This window comes from Anomalospiza imberbis, chromosome 2, assembly GCF_031753505.1.
Source record: "Anomalospiza imberbis isolate Cuckoo-Finch-1a 21T00152 chromosome 2, ASM3175350v1, whole genome shotgun sequence".
Lineage (NCBI taxonomy): Eukaryota > Metazoa > Chordata > Aves > Passeriformes > Viduidae > Anomalospiza > Anomalospiza imberbis.
This window is the reverse complement of record NC_089682.1, coordinates 66,415,483-66,437,947: the sequence shown is the minus strand read 5'-3', so window position 1 is coordinate 66,437,947 and position 22,465 is coordinate 66,415,483. Positions and strand designations below refer to the sequence as shown.

General features: G+C 45.0%; 1 protein-coding gene across 1 annotated transcript in view; it reads left to right on the top strand.

The window, feature by feature from the left end:
* Nucleotides 1–22,465, top strand: part of AMOTL1 (angiomotin like 1) — a 54,987-nt gene extending 32,522 nt beyond the window's left edge. The window contains exons 7-13 of the mRNA XM_068181462.1: nt 4,915–5,060; nt 10,889–11,038; nt 14,507–14,697; nt 16,004–16,129; nt 17,373–17,599; nt 18,306–18,575; nt 19,515–22,465. Coding sequence (XP_068037563.1) covers nt 4,915–5,060; nt 10,889–11,038; nt 14,507–14,697; nt 16,004–16,129; nt 17,373–17,599; nt 18,306–18,575; nt 19,515–19,618 — 1,214 coding nt within the window. The 3' untranslated portion in view covers nt 19,619–22,465. The remainder of the gene's footprint in view (nt 1–4,914; nt 5,061–10,888; nt 11,039–14,506; nt 14,698–16,003; nt 16,130–17,372; nt 17,600–18,305; nt 18,576–19,514) is intronic.

Sequence of the window (22,465 nt, the reverse complement as noted above, 5' to 3'; positions counted from 1 at the left end):
ACAGTTTGTATCTTCCTCATGTCTTTTAATGGGACACACAGGCAGAAAACTGAGAAGGAAACTGATTTTTAGCTGCTTTATATACACTGAGATTGAAATAGTAATTTTAGAAGAAGAGAAAAAGGTTTGTTGTGAAGGTGATGTTTTGGTTTTATTCCTAAGAGTAGCAGGTTATTAAGTAAATGAAGGTTAGTAAATGCAAATGTTAATTTTCATTAGGAAAGCAAAAGCAGATTTTTAGTGCTATGTTTTTGGAAGACAGCTGGGAAACGTAACCCAAGTTATATAAGAAGACTCCAACATCAGCAGTTTCCTAGAAGTTGTCATTTTAAGCCACTCTGGTGATGAGCTGAAGAAAGAAAGATAAGATTCTTGAGGTTGGTAATACTGCATACCAATTTTTCAACGGCAAAACTCCAGTATTGGGAAAAACTCCCTGAGAAAGAAATCTGTCAAGGCAGGATGTTCAAGGATCATTTCTCAGTTCCTCACACATCTTTCCATTAGCAGTGCAACAGTGCAGATCAGTCATGCGCTCTGAGATTGCAGGTGACAAAAAAAAAATCTTATTCTTGGTCTATAGTAATAGACAAAGCCAGGCCACATGCCTCTAAGTTCTGAGTGCTAGGCAGGGCTGGAAAATACTCACACTGTATTAGTTTAAAGATAATTATGTGATGTTTTGTCAGGGAAAAGAATTTTCTTAAGGAAAGCCATGAAGCAGCGGGCCCATACAAGCAAGAGAAGAGACACTTTGGAGGAGACTGAGAGATGCTGTGGAAAGGAAGAGGCAGGAAGATTGAGGATGGTTTCAAGGGCATAGAGCTGAGAGAAAGCTTACAATATCATATCTTGGGGAAAATATGTTTTGATGGAATGTGAGAATATGTTTTGGTGGAGTGTGAGAAAAATGAGTTTTGGTGGAGTGTGTTTTTTGGGGATTTCTGAACTGTGGGGAGCACTGTTTTTTCAGGTGTCTGAGACAGACTGAGGTCTGTGCCCATCCACATGGCTTTGCATCTGTTAGTGGGGATGCGTGGACAGTTTTAGCGGTGTATTGATAGAGCCTTATGCTTTGTGGGAGTGTTCAGTTCATGTGCCATGAACCTGTGCATATATCTCTGTCCCAAATATCCCAGGCAAAGAAATGTTCCCATTTCCAGACCGAAAATAATCAGGAAATAATCTGCATTGCTGCTCCAGGCCTTCCTTGGCCAGTCTTTGTCAGCATCAAACCACAGCTGCAGAGGACTGAGTGAGTCTTTGGCAGATGGACAGATGGACAGTAGGTCTGCCACTCCTCTGGAGGGAAATGTCTGGGCCTGGCAACCTGGCCCTATTTAATGTGTAGAGAATTTAGTAAAGCTGTGGAAAACCTTCTCCTGTTTGGCTGCTTGGTGTAAATACTGATTCATTTCTTTTGCTTGTTATTATGGGGTGGATACCAGCTGCTGAAAGGTCTTCAGAGCAGGCAACAAGGTCCTGTCCTCATTTCAGATTCCTTCTGACAGTCAGTCTGGGGAGGCTGTTGTAGCATGAGGGCCCATCCTGCTCTTGATCCCCTGTCTCACAGCCATGGCTGTTTGGGAAGGTTGGGCCTCCGGAGTTGGCTGGGACACAGCTTGATCTAGGTGAGCAGAAGAGGTGACTCTTGTGCCCCATCCTGGTACATCAGCTGGTCTAAGGGTGACTGGCAGCAGCTGCCATGGCATACACTCGTGACCAGGGATGGTGGATGGCAGAGCTCCTCCACACACTTGCCATGTCAGGAGCTGCAATAGTGATGAGAGGCTAAAGAAGTCCCTCAGGTTTCACTGAGGAAAGGCATGGTCACTGGAAAGCATTTGTGGAATTAACAGCTGTGAGTGAAGAGCCACCACTGGGAAATGAAAACCTGCATAAGAGAAATTATTGGAAGTGCTGCAAGGGATGTGCTATGGGAGGCACTCTTGTTTGCAGGAAATCTCCTGCAGCCAAATTAGTCTCCGGCTGCTGTAATTTGATATATTTTCTTCTGCCAGCAGTGGTCGTTTTGTAGTAGCAAGGACTGTCTTTAAAATATGTCCATGTTGCCACTCTGCAACATCAGAACAAGGCAAAAATCAGCTTGAGATTTAGTGAGATGGTCATTAAATTGGTCAAATAAGTTGATACTCTGATATAACGTGTGCTAAGGTGGGAGTCACATCTGAGTTACACTGAGTCGATGTCATCTCATGCCTATATCTTTTTGTCTAAAGTTTCCATTTCAAAGCAGATTCAAAACTTGTGTACTTTTGATGCATTGCCCAGCCTGACAAGTCAGAAAGCCTGTTTGAGAAGTAATGAAGCAGCCTCCTTACTTCATCCCCTTTCCTCTGCCCAGCCGCAATACAAGCGTAATATCCACACTGTGTGGAGGTGCAACAGTCAGAGGCAGTCTGTAGAAAGCTGTGAGATTACAACTGTGAGCTGCAACAGTGAAGCCTTTTGGGAATTCTTCTGTAATGCAGTATGGCAGTGACCCCGCAGAACATAGAAATAGTTATTAATTAGAGTCCTTTAGTTAAAAAGGTGTATGAAAGGGTAGTGCAGTAAAACTGTTTTTAGACTTTTAAGGATACTTTGTTTGCACTTGAAGAGAATTTAAGGTATGTTCAACTAAGTCCTTCATCACTAAAAATTATTGCAAGTAAAGAACTTATAAAATGTACCTCTACGATTTTACAGGATGAAGGTGACATGGAGAAGTATTGAGAATCGTTCAGGAAATTTTTCTTGCCAGCTTTTTAGTGGTGATTATTTTGTGTATTTGTGTATAATTTGTCCTCTTTTGGCAAGATAGAAAGCACAATGCAACAGGGTAGGCTGAGGACATCAAGTTCCATGAATGGAAGTTGAAAATTAAGATCCCAAGTCCTGTTTTGCTATGTTATCTCCATGTGTAACGTGAAACACAGGTTTCAAATCCAGAGCAGAGCATGTGTGGTCCTAGCATGAGGTAGTGGAGTGGAAAGCTGAAATAGCATTCATCTTCCAGCTTCCTCACCCTCTAATGACATTAGCTCCCTGATAATTTGCCCAGATTTACACTTTTCTACAATACATACTAATGTTCCTTCTGGCTAATCTGATTGAAGTAAGTATTTTTGCATTGAAGGAAGAGTTCTGCATTTCTAGTATAAAATCCCTTACCAACAGGGGAAGAAGAAGGCCACCGTCACCCCAAGATGGCTCATGGTGGCAGTCAGTAGTGTGGTGTCCACAGCACTCACTGAGCTTTGCTTGTGGGCTTTGCAGTGACCAGCATGATGGTATTGCTGTCAGGAGTTTTTATGAGGCGCCGAGTTGCTCCTTTTAGGATAAATGAGAAGACAGGTGGGTGGGTTTGGGCTCACCTTGCCCGCTTTAGCCTTGTACACATGGCTCAGCTTGTACATCTCACCTTGCTGCAGGCACCTGCTGATGGTGCATGAATTAAACCTGTTCGCATCCTACCTCACATTAAGGAAGAATGTGGCCCTGCTGGGGGTAGTTCAGGTCTAAAATGGAATGGCTTTGGCCATGAGAAGTTTTCTGACCCTGCTTGGGGGAAGGTGGATGGTTGGGCTTCCAGTTTGAGTGGTCATATTTGGGTGGCATGGACTGGGTGTTTGGGGCAGATTTCCCATGTTTCAGTGTTTTTGAAGCAATTTTTCACGTCAGTTACAAAAGAATAAATTATGTAATGCTATGTTTTAAAAACCAAAAATCAAAACAACATTTAATTGATACTAAATAAATTTTTGGAGGAAATTTTCCTTCCTAGAGGCTTTCCAAGTATCTATTTTTGTTGTCATTCAGAACAAAGGCAGATTTTGAAATTTCAGATGTCACTGAAAGAAACCTTGATCCCCTGCTCACTCCAGTCATTAACTGTTTGTGTTCTGACATCAGGGATCCAGTGATTGGCCTGTGACACTCATGTTCCCAGAAATGGCTTCTCAGCACTGTCAGGGGAGAAGCAGATGGAGCCAAGCATTTCCCCAGGCAGTTTGCCAGCAAAGTCAATGGTGGGCCTGCAGTTTGTTGCTGAAGACAAAGATGTGAGCAGAGCTGACTGAATTTAGCCAGTTGTTTATTTTTTTTAATGTTGTTTTAAATCTTACCCCAAAAAGGGATGATTTTTCAGCACAGAGGTTATCTACATGCTTTAGTCTCACTTGTGATGCTTAACAGAAGGGGAGCACTGGTCACTGGATCCTTAAGTCCTGCAGGTCTGGAAGGTCACCCAGGGCCCCCACAGGCCTGAAATGGCTCTCACAGCCTCCCTTTTCTCTGCATGGTCAGAGGAAGTGTGTACCAAGGTCTCCTATCATATTCTTTGTTACTGCTTTCCCCTCTTTCCATTTTCAGGCTGTCCAGCACAGATTTGTGTTTACTATTTGGCTTTTTCATATTTTCTGTATGTCATGATCTCCATCCTTGCAAATAAAAAGCACGGGGCACAGCACAGCCCACATCCATGCGGCTGAGGTTTCTTGCCCATTACAGAAGGCAGCAGAATTGAAGCTGGCATCTATAAGCAGTTCTTGATGTAAGGTGTTGTGTAAAAAAGGGGTAGTTGGTGCAAGCCAAATTTTTTCTAGGGGATGTGCTAGCAGTTCAGCAGAATGGAAGGCTGTGAGGCAGTGCTGGAGGCCACGAGCTCTGCTGGTGCAGATGCAGCCCAAGCTGCCACTTGTCTCTGCTGCTGGTGTAAGGCTGGGCACAGGGGGGCTGAGCCCTGGCAGTAGAAGCTCCCTGCCCTCTGTGTCTCAGCACTGTGTTGTAAAGGCCCTACTTGCTGCTGCTTTTCATAATTTTTGTTTTTCTAGGGAGGTGACAGCTTACCTCTGGTGTGTGGCCTGGGGCCTGTGAGCTGTCCTCATGGAGTGGCTCTTGTCTTGCTTTCAGACAAAGAGAACTTGAAGGAGAAGGAGAAGTTGGAGATGGAGCTTGCAGCTGTGCGTTCAGCCAATGAGGACCAGCGGAGGCACATTGAAATCCTTGACCAGGCCCTCAACAATGCACAAGCCAAGGTTATCAAGCTGGAAGAGGAGGTGAGGCATGGACAATATTTGTGTGCTCTGAGGATAGACATGGCTCGTGGTTAGAACTTTCTCTATCCAAGTCCTGATTCTCTTCTACCCATGGGGTGATAGGTCTTCCTGTTTCTGCTGCACTTGCCCTTTTACAGAGAAAATGTGTAGTTACACAATACTGAGCCAAACAAGCAAGCTAAGGACACCATAGATGTGTCTGGAGCAAAACCTTCGACATGTAGCCAGGAACAATATCAAATTCAACTAGCTGAGGTAATGGTAGGATTTAACAGAAAAATTGAATAAAAAACTGACTACTTGCTGGCCTGGGACTGTGATAGAGACATGTGGTATGAGTGCATCCCATTTCTCACTAAAGAATACCAGGAAGCTTTTGAGATGCACACAGCAACACAGCAGTGCAGGACTTGGTGACTTCACATCTTAAAATATCTGGCTGATCTGGCTGGAAGCAGACTGACTGACTAGGATTTAGAGCTACAGGTTTTATTTGAGAGCTGATGAGAACCTATCATACTGTGAGACCCAAGAAGTGCAAAAATCCCAATAAGTAATCATATAAGCCTGATAATGAAAATAGGTATTCAGATAAGAAGAGAAATCCCATGCACAGGGCGCTTTTTAAACTGACAGAACAATACCTAGTAGCTGGAAGCTGAAACTAGACAAATTCATAGTGGAAATAATGCTCAGTTTTAACTGTATCTAAGATTGACATTATCAGTTCTCCATTACTGGTGAAGAAAGTCTCAATTTATTCTATTCCTTAAGGACCTTCAAATCAGGAGGTGTGGATCTAGTGACTAGTTGAAAGTCTGTGCATTCTAGCAGGTCGGGCAAAACTGTCAAAACAGGCCCTTTTGACCTTTCAGACCTCTAAAATTTCTGTCCCTGGGACTAACAGAGGGAGAATGTTTTATGGGAAGTAAAAGGAACGTGATCTTTACTACCTAAGTGGCCAGGTCATTGGTGACAGGAAGGCCGTTGATGACCCTCTGCCCTAGCAGATTAGGTAGAGGTTCAGGCTCTGGCACAGACTCTTGGCAGGATCTTGGGCAGCTCTGTTCCCCTTCGGAGCCTCATTTTCTACCTGCACCCTCCTCAGGGCTGGCCAGGGGAGCAGGGGATGCAAGGGGTCTTGTGGGGAGCAGAGAAAGCCTTTCCCAAATACTTGCAATTAACTTAAGTGCCATTCATTGTCTTGGAAAGATGAAGGGAGAATTAACCTCTGTGATTTTTGAATGTTTTTTATTGACAATAAAATGACAGTGACAGACTCCCTGTTAGGCTAACCAATGGTTAATTAGAGTCTGGAAGATTTAAAGTACTGTATGTGAGTGCTGTTGTACCTGACCAATGGCCCATTCTGACTCCCTGTTTAGAAACATTTTAAAAACTCCATTTCCTTGGGTGGATGCACTCAGCAGCAAGAAGAGGTTTACATTAAGTTTAACGTCTCCTTTGTTAGTTAGACTAAAGCCTACTCACCATCTGGGTGTATTTGAGGCAGTCCCTTTGGGGTAGCTGCAGGAGCCAGCATATCTTTAATCTATACATAATTCACTTGACACTCTTTGGCTAAAAGGCAACCTGAGGTTTTCTCTTTGCATTTCATTACAAAGGGCTGAATAAAGGAATGGTTTAGGTGGCATTGCCTGCTTCTACACTCCTGGCATCATGCAGGGGATGGGAAGAAATAGTGTTTAGCTTGTGTCTGGTCCACAGACTGTCAGTGTGATACTGGCAGGTAATATTGACTTGCTGAGTAGAGACTAGTGAAGGCAGAAGCATTTATACAGTGATCTCCAGGCAGGTGGTTCAAGAACCTACCTTGTGCCTGCTGTGCTGTAGTAAATATGTTTGCAGCCTTAGGGCCCTAAGAGCTTGGCATTAGTCAGGTTTTAGTCTAGTCATCCAACAGAAATGTGCCTCTGCTGGATCCTGGATTGTGGACTGGTAGAGCTGAGGAGAGGTTAGATGTTCCCCTCTGGGGAGCTCCTAACCTGCCCAGGGCATGGCAGGAGTTATGGAGGTGGTAAATTCCTGCCTGGGGCACTGTAGGTGTTACAGAGAGGTGGTAATCTCCTGCCTTGGGCACGGTAGATCTCAGAGGTGACATACATGAAAGTGATGCCTTGGTATTTGCCAGAGTATATCAGAGTCCTCAACCTGACAAACCCATGTTGATCTGCTACCTTTTAACTTATTTTTTCATTCTAGGGGCAGATCAAATGAATTTTAGCCCAGCTACTGTGTTTTAATTGTTCAAGGCAGTGTCAGGCAGCTTGGGTGAAGTGCAGTTAATCTGAGGCCGCCAGCATGTGCCCAAGCTCCGGCACTCACTTCCCTTTTGTCCTGTTTCATGGCTGAATCAGAGCACCTTTTCAACAGTCTCCAATGTTTCTGGGTCTTAATTAGACACATGCAGAAGATAAGCTGCAGTATTAAGCCTTCATTTTAAACCAGGGATTTTTACTATAATTCAGAATATATTAAGGAAAACACAAATTCAGTCAAATCAAAATGACTGTTGTTATTGTTAACAGAGCTCCAGCTCATACACTGCTTTGTAAATCTGCCCAGATTTCTTCTACCACCAGCATGTAATTAACAGATTTTTAAATCAAGCCTCGAGAAATAAGCAGTAGCTGCTAAGTTGAATTAACATAAGATAGAGTTCTGTATAAATCTGTATTATCCTGAGTGCCTGCTAGTAGAAGGATTTAATTCAAAATGTGTAGGTGGTATTATCACCTCATGTCATTTAGCAGACGGCTGCTGGAATCATGTGTCTGTTCCATGCTTTGAATAGAAAACTGAATAATTGGAGAGGGCTCAGAAAGCAGCTGTACAATTTATTTGGGGTCCAGAAGCTGATCTTTGCTGGGAAGAATTAAAGTGAAAAGTTGTCTGAGCTTTGGTCTTTGCACATGAACATGAATCACTGAATGGTTATGACTAGAAGGGACGACAGTGGGTCTTCTGGTCCAACCTCCCTGCTCAAGCAGCATCATCCTAGAGCACATGGCACAGGATGGTGTCCAGATTGTTCTTGATTGAGGAGGAGGCTGTACAACCTCTCTGGTCAATCTGTTCCAGTGCTCAATCACCCACATAGTAAAGAACCCTCAGGTCCTTCTCTGCAGAGCTGATTTCCTGCAGGTCAGCCCCCATCGTGTACTGCAGTATTGGGTTATTTCTCCTCAGGTGCAGGGCTCTGCATTTGCTCCTGATGAATTTCAGAAGGTTCTTCTCTGCCCATCTCTCCAGCCTGTTGAGGTCCTTCTGGAGGGCTGCACAGCCCTCTGGAGTATTGGCAACTCCTCCCAGCTTTGTGTCTGCAGGCAGCTTGCTGAGGAGGCCCCTGCGCCTTCACTCAAGTCATTGATTCATAGGTTTACAAAGCTGGGCCCAATATTAAACGTTGGGGGACACCACTAGAGACAATCTCCAATCAGACCCTGTGCCTCCTGGGATCTGCTGTTCAGCCAATTCTTAATCCTCCTCACTGTCCACTCATCCATGGTTCCTGAGTTTACCCATGAAGATGTTGTGAGAGACAGCATTGTGAGCCTTGCTGAAGTTGAAGTAGACAACTTCTCCCTTCTCCCTCCACTGGTCTCCCTTCATCCAACCAGGGATAGATCCAGGGATGGATGAAGAAGGGATTGCTGTAGAGAGGTTAAACATTGCTATTTAACATAAGAGGAAGTAATGAGATGCAATGTTTGGAGGCTGATGCTGAGCAAATCAGGCTGAAAATAAATAGTTAAGAGTAATTAACACTGAAACAATCTACTTAGAGTGATAGTGGATTCTCCATCTCTTACAGTCTTTCATTCAAATCTCTTATCTGTAGAATTCAATTGTTCAAACTGGAGTTACATTTCTAGCACAGATATTTTTCCAAGACCCTCTCATCTTTACTCAGATTTATTTGCTTGGATGACCTCCTTTTAGTCTTAGCTCCACTTCATCTTTATTTTCCTAATCCCCAGGACAAGGGCAGTGTTCAGGCAAGTTTGCTGATCTAGTGAAGAAGTGAATTGTTTAATTAAATGCTTCTTGCTCTGGTAGATCACAGTTTGGAAACAGAAAAGAAGTAATTTGCTTAAATTGCATAAGAGAAAGCCAGAATAGGCATTAGGGTAAAAGTTTTCTGGCAGTAAAGGGAAATAAGCTGTGAAGTAGTTTGCAAGGATAGGTCGTGTAATTCCTACCCTGGGTGATTTTGTAAACAGCTTATACAGATATGTGCCAGGTTTTATGTGCAGTTGATCCTACTATGCAGCAGGAGGATGGATTGGTACCTCTTCAGTTGCCATCCACTTTTGGGGTTTTTTGGAGTCTGTGTGTCTGTGAGGTGTTGGAGCTTAGCGTCACATGTCTCTGATTGTAGCCATCCCTCCCTTATGGATCCATGCTTCACTGGGCAACCCAAATTAATTTGAATTACATTTTATACTTTGCATTTTAAAGGTATTGGTGATTTTTTTCAATGAATCAACATGCAGAATAGAAAAGTCAGAATTGGCTTGAGAACCTCTCTATAAACTTATGAATGTGAGAACTGTCTTGTTGCATATCTCCTGAAAATTGTTTTCGAAGGCAGTGGTGGGTATGTGAGCATCACCTCACCCACAAGGGCAGAGGTGTGTGAGTGTGAACCCTGGGGCCTAGAGGGCTGCCCCAAAGCCAAGTTCTGACTGCTGTGATACAGATGGACCCTGAAGCATTTGGCAGGACATGGGAGAGCAGATGAGGTCTGCTGCCAAAGGGAGACCCTGGGGGAGCTCCTTAACGCTCTCTATCCATGCTGATGTGGCTGGAGGTGACACAAACACCTTCCTACTGCCAAAATAGCACTTTCAGCAAGAAGCCTCTGCTGTGTGGGTCTTGCCAAGTCGTGAGCTCCTGAGGAATGCAGTCTTCATGCTGCTGCCAGAGACTAGTGGGGTTTATAATCTCATTAATTTTCAGGGAAAGCCCAGGGAGCTGTAAGCATTACCCTAGATTGCAGTAGGGCTAAGGAGGTCACTCTGCCAGTTGTTGGTGCCAGGCATTAGGGAGGTTTGTTTGGACCAAGCTATGCTTTTGCTGTGAGCAAGCCTGTGTTTCACTTCACCTGTGACATGGATGGATTTAGGGTGACAAAAGAGGAATTCATACCCCTTTTGGGGTATGCTGCTTGAGCAATCTCTGGCTGTAAAACCCTGCATTACAAAATCCTTGTGTCATGTTTAGCCCTTCAGTAATTGCATTATAGATGTAAAGAGGGCCTGGATTTAGCTGCCAGGACATCCCATCTACAGATCACCATGGACAAGCCTGTGAGAATGACAGAGTAGGTGGAGTGCTTCTGGCTGCTGGCACTCCACTTGTTCCACCTATGTTGAGCAAATATGCAGGGGTGAAGAAAGAACCCCTCTGTTTGGGTGCAGGCAGTGTGCTGAGTGTCAGCAGTCAATAAAACCCATGGGGATTCCTCTTAACTGGGTCCATCCTGTGTGTTTGCCCAAAGAGTATCCACCGACATGACAGCTCTTGCTTAGAAATGGCCTGGGGGGTTCATGGTTAGCGGATCCCCAGTGGGCAGAAGATCTGGGGCAGCATTCTTTCCAGAAAAGGTAGCTGTGCCCCAGCAGTGCCAGCTGTGCACATTCCCTGCCCATCAAAGAGACACCATCCCTTCCTTAGAGAAACTCTTGGAAGCAAATGACCAAAGCCATGCTCAACCCCAGTGTATGCCTGCAAGTGCACAGGGGTCCCAGCGGCCCAGGGTGGGGTACAGTGCCCTCCAGACTGCTGACCCTTGTGCCCCACAGCTGCGCAGGAAGCAGGCCTACGTGGAGAAGGTGGAAAAGCTGCAGCAGGCGCTGACACAGCTGCAGGCGGCCTGTGAGAAGAGGGAGCAGATGGAGAGGCGGCTGCGCACACGCCTGGAGCGAGAGCTGGACTCACTGAGGATGCAGCAGGTGAGGACAGGGTGATATGGGCAGGATCCCAGCACGGAGCCTTTGGTGTTGGTTTGAACAGAGATGGTCACTTGCAGCCCTGCCAAGTGACACCTTGTCTTTGGATTCAGGTTGTTGGGCTTTCCTCCTAAACGGTTCCTTTGGATAGGGTCGTTGATCACTGGAAGTGTTCAAGGTAATGTTGGATAGGGCTTTGAACTCGTGAAGTTTTCCCTGCCCATGACGGGAGGGCTGGATTTAGATGATCTTTGAAGGTCCCTTGCAACCGAAATCACTCTATGATTCTTATTCCTGATCTTCAGCAGAGGATGGGGCTGTTCTGCTGTGGAGCTCTGGATACAGTTGAGCCCTGCCTGCTGCTGGGCTGAGATGTCCTGGCTCCCTTGCCCAACAGCAGGCAGGTGAAAATGTCCTTCCATGTTTCTCTCCCTAGCAATGACATATTGTGCAAAAACCAGCTCCACACAGAAGGAGGAGAGGAAAGGTGTGGTACATGTGAGATTCACCCCAAAAATTTTAGCCAATGTTTAATTGAAAAGGCCGAGTAGGATGATGTGGGATCTGGTAGGAGCAAGATCTAGGCCCATATTTGTTCTGTGCAAAGCTTGGTATATGTGGTTCACAAAAACTTCAACCCATGACAGATCTGGAGCCAAGTGATGTCATCTTCAGACAATAAATTATTTCTATATCAGTGCAGTCCAGAATGGGCTAGGAGTATAGCTTTGAATTTCTGTGTGTGTCCCCTTGTTTTTCGGCAGCCCTGTGTCCTTAGAGGGGTATTGCTATGCTTGTATTTTATGCACAGTTACTCCTTTGTTATAACACCTTCATCCCTACGTCACAAAGTCCAGTCATCTTGAAAAGGAAAAATAAAATGAGGAGGTTGCAGGGAGAATTTCTAGGCTGCAGCCTGCACCAAATGCCAAGTACATGGGCATTGGCCCTGGAGGAGAGTGAGCAGATATGCTAAATGTATCAAGCTACAGCCTCGGGAAAAACCAGCAGCATAAGCAAAGCATGATGCTCTTGGAACTCTTGAAGCGCTCACTCGTATCTGTCATCGCACGCATCTGCTACTATAACCTTTCCTTTTTTATAAGCCATTAGTGGACACCAAAGCAGCTGTTACACAGAGCTTGTGCTGCCAGAAAGCAGAGGGGCTGATCCTGCTGGCAGGATGCCATTGGGAAATAGCTGTACGGTCAGGGTCAGTGTCAGGGGTTTGCAGAGTCATGAGGCAGCCAGACCTGAGAGCATCCCCTTCCTTCTGGCAGCCCCAGGGCAGGGCAGGTCCCCCAGCACTCTTCCCAAGGTATCACTCTGCTGCTACTCCCTACAGACCCTTCCCATTAATTTCTACTCTTTCTTGCTGCCATAAAAGTGTTTTAAATCTTTCTTGCCCAGTCCACCACGGGCTTGGTGTTCAGGTCTTCTCAGTTCCCCCTTAGCCAGCTCTCTTCCAGTTTAACAGAGGAATTACATAGAATATGACATGCTAATGCCATTTGAGAAAAGAACATCTGAGAAAAATACAATTAAAATTCAAGTGAAGGTAAAACTAGAACTAAGGCTGGGGTACAGAGATAAATTGATATAAGTAACAGGGATGGACTGCTGCTGAAATTCTTGTCTTGTGAGTTCAGGCTATGTCTGTTCATTTTGGCAGAAAATTCTTCTGTGATTTACAGATTGTTTAATTTTAAATTATTTTTGGTACTATAATTAGCAATTGTTTGTTGGGTTGACATAATTTTCAAATGCCTGCACCCATTCCATCTAGTCAGTTTTAAGAGGAAAGATACCCTTAACTTCTTGTCTCACCTATAGGCTTTGGGAGAAAACTTCAGGGTATTTTTACTCTTTTTATCTATACTGTTTGTTTATGAGCCACAATGTTGCAGAGAATCACTTTATATCAAAATACCCCAGCTTTTCACTTCAGAGCTTTCTTCTCTGAGTAATCAAAGTTATAGCTACTGAAACATTTTCTCATTGCAGAGAAAAAAAGGTGATTTTCTTTTCTCATTTTTACCAGTGAGTAGAAGGGACCCAGCACACAAAGAGACAGTGAGCCAGAATCTCTTCTGTCCCTGGCTTGCTGGTAGCTGAGTCCAAATGGCAAATCTTCCTTATCACTGACGCACAAATTGGGACCAATAAACAAACCCTTTCTGTCAACACTGCAGGCTCAGTGTGCAGGGCTGGCAGATGTTTTGACTCAAAAGATGACAAGCTGCTGTGATGTCCCAAGATACCATTTGTAGATCAGGACAATACTTCCAAAATACTACCTTCCTGACAGAGGTTTGACAATATTTTTGCAGGAGCAGAGTCACAGCTGTTGTTCCCAAGGGCTGCTCCATACTGCATTTCCAGAAAGCATCTTCCAAACACGTTGTTACTGCACCAGAGGCAAAGGCTGCAGCCCTTTCCTGGTATCTCTAGTTTCAGTGGTACAGCTTTGCCAGTGGGACTTCAAGGTGCAGCACAAATGAGAAGCCAGTGCTCTTGAGACGTGGTTTCCTCTTCAGCACAATACTGTTCAACATGGAGTATAACCAATCTCTTGCATTTTTTATTTAAAAACTAATTTATTTCTACTGAGTTCTCCCAGAGCTTCATGCTTCTCCCCTCAGTGTGCCCTCATCCCTCTGCTGAGCCAAGGACTGGATCTCCCTCTGCCTCCACTCCCTATCAGCAGTGAGAGGAGCTCAGGGTAGCTACCCATGCTGCTTAGGTGACTTAATTAAGTGCTGTAACTGGGTGGAATAAATCCTGCCTGGACAAACACTTGTCTTGCAGCATAGATGGAAAGAGTTACGCACCCATTGGTGCTTGTCAGCATCCCATGGGAGCCACTCCACAGGTACCTGGGAATCTTCTGCTCCTCTAGTTAGAAAGTTAGCTGTTACACCACAGAAGGCATCCCCTGAGGGCACAAGAGAACTAATGTGCCAGAGGGACAAGGTTAAATGCAAGGCTGAGATATTTTCCCAGCTGCTGCTTTAAACAGGGTACATGCAACTACGTCACAAGGTGCTTTTTTTCAGCTTTAATATATAAACCCTCTGGTAATAACTGCCTGTCCATACTTAGCACTGCCCAGCTATGGGCATGCAGTCCCATCTAGAAGAATATCTTTTAAAGCTTCATTGCTTCTTTTCCTACCAACTTTTTTTCCTACTTTTTCCCTTGGCTTGGGGTATCCCAGGAAATCTCTGCACATGCAGGGTAGCAGCCAAAACCCTGCTTCTGTCAGCATGGTCTGGGGAAGCATGTGCTAGGGTTGCACATATGGTCAACTCGCCTATTCTCCTGCAAGCTAAGGGGTTTAGCCTGGGATTTCCACCTGCCCCTGTCAAAAGACATGGGGATGTCTTTATATGTGCCAGAAAACTGAGGAAAAATGGGTCAGCATGCCATGCTCGGCAGGGCATTAATATCTGTCACTGTTTCCACTGGCAGAGGCAGGGCAGCTACCAGACAAGCAGCCTTCCAGAGCATAATGCCCCAGCCCTCATGGAGCTGGTGCGGGAGAAGGAGGAGAGGATCTTGGCCTTGGAAGCTGACATGACCAAGTGGGAGCAGAAGTATCTGGAGGAGAGTACAATCCGGCACTTTGCCATGAATGCTGCAGCCACAGCTGCAACGGAGAGGTAAGATGACCTTGCTTCAAGCAGTCAGCTCTGTTCACCATGGAGAGCATGGCAAAATAATAAAAGAATGGGTGTTCTCTTAAAGCTGGATGTTGCTTGCCTTGCCCTGCTGAGTCACACAGCCGGGGTTAATGCACTTCTCCTGGCTGTCATGCCAGTGAAACAGAATAGTTGCTTGAGATAGGACTTATCCTTCTGACCGGGTCCAAAAGTTTATCAGATCTAGGCATCAGATTGAAGCAATGGCCTCTGCCAGTCTCAAGGTGCCAAATTACATAGCACAGGAAAGTCAGCTCCTCCCCCCTGGTGGAGTGAGCAGGGACGTGGTATATGGCTGCACCCATCCCATGGCCTGCAACAAGGTTGTTTAACCTAATTTTAAAAACCTGTAATAAGGGAGATTTTGTTGCCTAAATAACCCTTTTTCACCACTTCATTAATCTTCAAACTAAAATGTTTTTTCCTGATAGATAAGCTAAACTTCTTCACTGCAAATAACCTCCACTGATTCTTGTCCTTCCCAGGCATACAGGATGAACAACTGACTGCTGTTGATGTTTAAACAGCCTTGTAAATATTGGAAGACAGATATTCCCTGTTGTATTTTCCCTGGTCTGAACTAGCTTCCTCCCCTCAGCCATTCCTAACATGCCTTGGTGTAAACACTTTCCCATTCACATTGCATATGTCTGGACTATCTGTCTCCAGTTTGTCTGTGTCAAAGCATGGTGGCCAAAAGCACAAAAGGCAGTGACACTTCCCAGTGATGAGGAGGATGAGATGGTTAACTTCTCACCCCAGTTTCTTAGGAACCAAATGCCCAGAAAACATCCTAAAGTGAATTTTCCCTTTGAAATGCGTTTAGATGTGTGACTCAGGATGGGCTTTCCTTTTGCGCTCCAGTCTAAGCAGCAATTCCTGTGCTGCTTTTCAACTTCCAAAGTGCAGAGCTTTGTTACTCGTTCATGATATAGTCTTGTTGACTTGGGACCTGGTGCGTGGGTCCCTCTGATGTCTGACCCTATCCTGGGTGGCTGTTATCCCTGCGTGGGTCACCGATGATTCCAGCATGCTATCTGTTCCTTTAACCCAGTCAAATTAATGGCATTAATGACCCAACCCAAGCCAAGAGTAGCCTGCAACAGGATGCCCCGATGCCAAGTATTGATCTGCTTGATGGACAGCCATCGCTGGCTTGCTCTTTGAACATAGGTTTGGGGTTTTCTTTGCAATTTTCAGTCTCATTTGCAAAAGCGACCTTCACAGTCTCAGGAGCCTGACTCACTGTGGTGAACCTCTTTGCCAGGGATGCCTCAGCCCCGAGCCACTCACACAATGGTAGCTATGGCGAGACGACGCTGGAGGTACGGGGCTGGCAGGAGGAGGAGGAGATCGTGCAAGCCAACCGCCGCTGCCAGGACATGGAGTACACGTAAGGGATATGCCTTGCCATTCCTGCTTGTTGTGGTGTTGGGGCTGGGTTCAGATAAACCAGGATGCCCTTCTGTTCCTTCCTACGTGCCTGGAAAGGATGGGCTTGGCTTCACTTTGACTTAGTTTTGCTCTTCAGCATTCAAACGGGTATTAAAGACTTGTCATTAGATAACTTCCTCCCTACCTTCCTGTTAAGCCTTCTGTGGCAAACTCAACACAAGCAGAGGCTGTTCCACTATTAAAAGTAGTCTGGCATGCAAAGACACAAATTTTCAGACACTTTTATAAAAAAGGTGTATTTGTTGCTTGCGGAAAATACCAGTGATTGTTTTTACTGGGTTTGGGTTTTGTTTTTCACTCACAGATCCAAGCTAATCCTGCTTCCAAAGAAGTAGTGGAGTTTTGCCACCGCCTTCATAAATATATATTAGCATCTTGCGTTTAAATTGCTAATTAAACATGTGAGGATGAAAACAAATGCTTTCACTGCTTCACAAAATGCACCTGCATTGTATTATATAGTGCACAGCACAGTCGGGCTAGTCATTTGACTGTCAAAGTGTACAAGTTTTTGAAAAATATAGTTTTGTAGTTGTTCAGTATGATTTGGTTTTAATCATTCCTGGAGAAGAGTTCAAATAATCCCATTCTTTTTAGTGATTTGAGAGTCTTCAGGGTGTGTATGAGAGAAGTAGCAAGGTTTGCTCAGCTCTGAACACCATGTGCTGATTGTTTTTGCAGCAGTGAGGGAGAAGGAGGAGCCCAGACCACCTCTTAGAGAAACCAAATGGAACTCACTTCAGCAGATCTTTACTCCAGCTGACAACAGACCTGAATCCTGGGGTTGACTCAGTCTACCAAAGCATAGTTTCCAGATTTGGCCCCAGTGTATTACAGGGTTGAAAATTGTCTATGTGTTTGTATTGTAAAGGTAGAAATGTGCAGCCTGGTCAGGATACTGCCCACTGCTCCTGTTGGGTTAGTGAAACCATAGCATAGATGAGTGCAGTTAACCTTGCAGAGGAGTTTTGGCTGAATAGCTAGAAATGCTGTCTGTTTTGAAGTGCATGGTTATTCTTGGAGGAACTGCCGGGAGCTGTCCTGCCCAAGTATCCAAAACCAGAGAGGACAGAGCAATAGGGCATCTGCCTGGGGACCTCCCTGCTGCCTCCAGGTGTGGAGACCTGCCCATATGAATTGTTTTTTCCATTCCTGTAAGCACAGCATTCATGTTTTGGCAGAATAAAGAATCTCCATGCCAAAATAATTGAGAAGGATGCCATGATCAAGGTCCTTCAGCAGCGGTCACGAAAGGATCCTGGCAAAGCTGACAGCGCCAGCCTGCGACCCGCTCGGTCTGTGCCCTCCATCGCTGCTGCTGCAGGCACGCATTCGCGCCAGACCTCGCTCACCAGCAGCCAGATAGCTGAGGAGCGGAAGGAAGAAAAGCTCTGGAAGGGAAGCATAGGTGAGTTCAGCTTTTTCTTAAGCTTTGGTTCATCCATCACTTAATGCTAATCCTCCTGCTTGAGCTTAGCCAAAGTGCCTTGGCACACATTGCCCTGACAGCTCATTTCCAGAGCACTTTCCATGGGCACAATGTGTGTCCTTGTGCTTAAGTCAAAAATCAATTATTCTTTAACCTTGCATTGTATCTTAATTACATTTTTAATCATATTAAATCATTCTGCACTGATTATAGAAAGCCATAGTTGAGGGAAGACCTCCCAGATACAAGCACATAATGTTTGCAACTTTATGGGAGTGAATAACAAATCTGGGCTAGAAATAAAGCCTGAATAAAATTAATCAAGAGGGTGAGGATCCCTCTGGATAGGATAGCATGATGTGATATGGCAGATAAATGGGAAAATCAGTGCAGGACTGCCTGTTGTTTGGGGCCACATAGGAATGGGGTGTGGAGGTGTGCAAGGCTGTGTTGGGAGTGTCACTGGGATGGATGTGCAGAAGGGGAGACAGGGAAGGGAAGCTGCTTTCCAAAAGCTGTTTTGTAGGAAAGTACCGTGTGGATGCCAGGAAAAGCAGCATCAGGGGGAAAAGCTAAGCTGAACTAAATGACTGGAGCAATTCCCAGCATCTTCTTGCTCCGGGGTGGGTCAAGGGACAGCACATGCATTTGAGCCAGGATGTGACTGACCTGTATGCATTTTCAGGGCTGCTCTTGGGAAAGGAGCACCCTGACCATCCATCAGGCCCCTCTCTGCCTCCGCCTCTGCCCTCCTTGTCTTGCATGCCCATCCCAGTGCCGGCAGCTTCCCACGCAAAGACGGGCAGCAAAGACAGCAGCACCCAGACGGACAAAACCGCTGAGCTCTTCTGGCCCGCCACCGCCTCCTTCCCTGGCCGGGGACGCCTGGGTACCACCCCATCACACAGCCCAGCCCCACGGCCCCTGGGGACACGAGTGGCCAGCGAGAAACTGGGTGAGCTCTGCCAGATCCCCGTGTAGTGCAAAATGTCAGCACCCCTGGGGCTATCAGCAATCCCCAGAGACACATCTGTATTAATGGGGGCAAGGTGTGGGTATGTGGTGCTGCCACAGTTTGTAAGGTATGGTGGAGGTTTCTATAGGGAAACTAAAGTTGTAGAGAGAGAACTTTCTAGGGCTGCCCAGAGTGGCTTTGCAGAGCTTTGTGCTTGGCAGTTTCTGTAAAGCTCCATTTGTCTGTGGCAGGCAGAATTTGCAATTATTTATGCTGCTAGATACAAAATTGTAGAGTTTCACACATTGAAAACACTCCACACTTGCTCGCATACTCAAACTCTTCTCTTTTTATTCACCTGAAACCATGGTTAGTTAAAACGCCATTTTCTCTCTTATTTTTAAAGGAAAGCTGAGGGGAATTGTAAGGAGAAAGTGGAGATCTTTTTTTTATGGGGGATGAAGAAGTACAATTTTAGTTATTTTTGAAAGGTAGAAACTGCTGGTTTGCAGCTCTAGCAAAGGAGACATTTATTTTATGCACATTATTTTGAAAAAGCCTGTTTCTTACACATTCATCTCCTCTCAAAAGCAAGTTTTCCCTCTAAAAACATGCTATGTATCATTAAAAGGGCTGACTATGACAGAACTAGATGGTCTTTAGCATCCCTTCCAACCCAGACCATTCTATGGTTTTTTCTAAAGAGGTTCTTTGGTGTGTATCTCTTAAATACCATCTCAGGATCTGAGCACACCGACACACCTGCTGTCATTGTGCAGGGAATTCAGCATCACACATTCTTAGTGTCCCGAACAAATATGGCTTTCAGTATGTAAGGTGTACAGGTAATACGTGCCCCACCTTCAAGGAATGGGTGGATATTTGTTTTGAACAGCTTGAATTTGGACTGAAGACCACTTTCCCTTCTTTCCATTGCAGAGAACTCCAGCCACGGGAAGCTGCCTGACAGCAAAGGCAGAGTGAGCAGCCTTCTCCACAAGTCTGAGTTTCCAGACACAGACATGATGGAAGTCCTCATCTGAGCAGAGGACAGCATTTCTGGGGTTTTGTGTGTGTACAGCCAGGCCCAAGATGGTCCTTGGTGTGCCAACCTTGAAAATGAACCCTGAGAGTCTGAAAAAAGACAAAGTTTATTCCCAAATTGAAGCTACAGTCTGGTATGTTGAGACTTTCACCAGGCGAGAAGTCAAGAGCACTGAAGAGAAGTGATGAAATGAACGTCTGACATTTTCTGAACAGAAAGGATCATTGAAAATGGAAAGTGGTGTGAGAAGGGGAGTGTTGAGGAAAAAGGAAACTATGTTTTCTGGCATAAAGAGAAAGTAGTGAAGTTACGGACTGGTTGCATGCTGCTGCTCTGTTTTCCTGCCTCTGCAACCAGGACAGGGAGTGAAAACCTGTCTCTTTGGAGGCCAGAGAGTTTCTGAATAATCCAGGAAAAACTTGCATCTTCCTCAGTATCAATGCATTTCAAAGGTTTCAGTCTCACAAATTTCACTTCTTAATTTTTGTGTGAATAATTGGTCTGTAGATGTACATGGCAGGTTCTTGTAAGTATTTGAAGTGGCATTGGTGTGGCTTTCCTGGGCAGGCAGGTCAGGTGCCTCTTTCCTGGCTGGACAAATGTGTCTCTTGGAACTGAATTTACAGTACAAATATTCATGTCTTGAAACCTCAGAGCTTGCTGAGACTTCTTTTTTTGATAGGAGCAGTTGTTGGCTGGAATTCTTCTGGAGGTTGAATGTAGAAGGGGGTTTGCTGAAGCAAACCCTGTTGTAACCATAGGAAAGTTTCAGGAGGGAAAGTTGGGGGAGGATTCCAGCAGCTCCCTAAAGGGCTGTGTGTTACAGAGTTCCTTCAGAGGGGAGCTGCATGGATTTGTTTTTAGAGGAGTTAAGCTGGGTTCGCATGTGAGATCAGAAGATACCTCTTTCTGGGCACTGGTTTATCTTATTGGAAGAATCAGTGTATTTGTGGTAAGAACAAGATTTTTCTTTACTTTCAATTCTTATAGCCAAATCCTAGCTTCTTTGAGCATACAAACCTGCTGTTCAAGCTGATGTGGGTCTAGACATTAAGGAGTGCAGGAGCAGGCAGGGAAGGGTTTAACTGCAAAGCAGTACGTGAGCATCATGTGTTTTGTGTGCAGAGCTGCGGTTTCTTTTCACCTTATTTTACCCAGGCTGGAACATTTCTTATTTTCAGCTTTGTCCCTGAATTCAGTAAGAGGCAGCCAAGCTCACCCACTGTGTTACTCGTGGCTTCGTGCACTGCACATGCCGATGGGGAAATTTTCCTCTGGAAGGCATTTCTGTATTGGCTTTGCCATTTCTGAGCCTTGCGGTGCACTTTAGGGAGAGCTTGGCTTTGGGAGAAAGAGCAGTGGGATCTAATGTGAAGCTGCCCAGAGTGGAAAAGTGATGTGTGCTAGAAGTAATTGTGCACTCAGGGCTGGCTCGAGGTCACCTCTTCCTGTAGGGGACAAATCAGAGCCCTTGACTGTTGAGAGCACCAGGTATTTTAAACTCTGCTTTTGCCAAAAACTGAAGTCCTTGTGAACTCAAAGCCTCCACAGGCCAGAGCCCTGTGCTCAATACTGCCTGGCTGATACCGTTTATTTTTAAAAAGAACAAAATTGCTATGTTAAAGCTATGCACTTATTTTTGCGTGTACCTAGAATTAGACGTATGTTGTTGTCACCCTCTTTCTGAGTTTCGCACTTGTTAAACAAAGTAGTGGTAAGTAGGTTGTGCAGGAAGAAAACTGTGTGTTTCAAGTATTAGCAGCTTTGCATTGTGAAGCCAAAGGTGTAAAACCCTTGGAAGATGTTATGCAGCTTAATATATGCCTTGTAAGATATTTTTTTTTGCTCTAAAGTTAATTTAAACGTTGTAATTGTTTGCATAAAAGCCGGGACCGCGTGTGACATCACCACTGACCCACTTTTGTGGCCCTTACTCAAGCATCTGTGGTAGGAATGGGGCAGGAGAAAGACAAATCAAGGGAATACAAGTAAAATGTTGGTGAATTTTTAATTGCATCACTTTTTAACCAAAAAATAAGGATACCCAGGTGCTTAAAAGTTCCTAAGTATTTTGTTACCAGCTGTAATATTTCTTTTGCTGAAACTCTTCAGTATGTTGTGTGCAGGCAGTGAGGCATTCAGGAGAAACAGTGCTGGATCAGCATGGATCAGCTCTTAGTTATGTTTGGTAGTGATTCAGCTTGTTTTCTCCAAGTCAACTAGAGCACAGCACTCCTCCTTGAGGAGACCACAGTCTCTCCAGTTTCTGCTATCCAAAGCTGTCTTGACACTTGATGCTGCCCCAGATTCATGGTCTCATACAGGAAACTGTCAGAGACAGTGTGTAGGCAACTCTCATTTAGGCAACAGCTCAAATAAACCAAATTCTCACCAACTGTGTTGAACTCAAGAGATGTTAGTTTTCCTGGAGGGAAGGTCTGGAGGAGTGGTGTGTCTCCCTCCAGCCCAAGCACTAGCAGGACTTGGATGGGGTACTACTGCCATATGTCAGCCCCACTGAGCAGAGCGGCCCAGCTCCATTTGTGCTGGCTTTCCCAGCTCTTTGAACTGTTCTGTGTTTTTGGGAAACTGTGCTGTAGCCATTCCAGGTAATGTCAGTGATAACTAGTTGTAAAATACTGTCATTTTTTATTGTTGCTGGTTGTATAGAGAAGTTTGTGTACAGTGTTTTACAGCTGGAGGGTTATTTGTACATAGGGGGGGAAATGAAGGATGTTATGTGTCACCCCCAGCAACTGTTGATATTGTTGGTCAGCCAAAGATTTCTTATTCTTTGCTGTTTAAATTTGTGCCTTATATTGTAGATAATAAATGTATAAACATG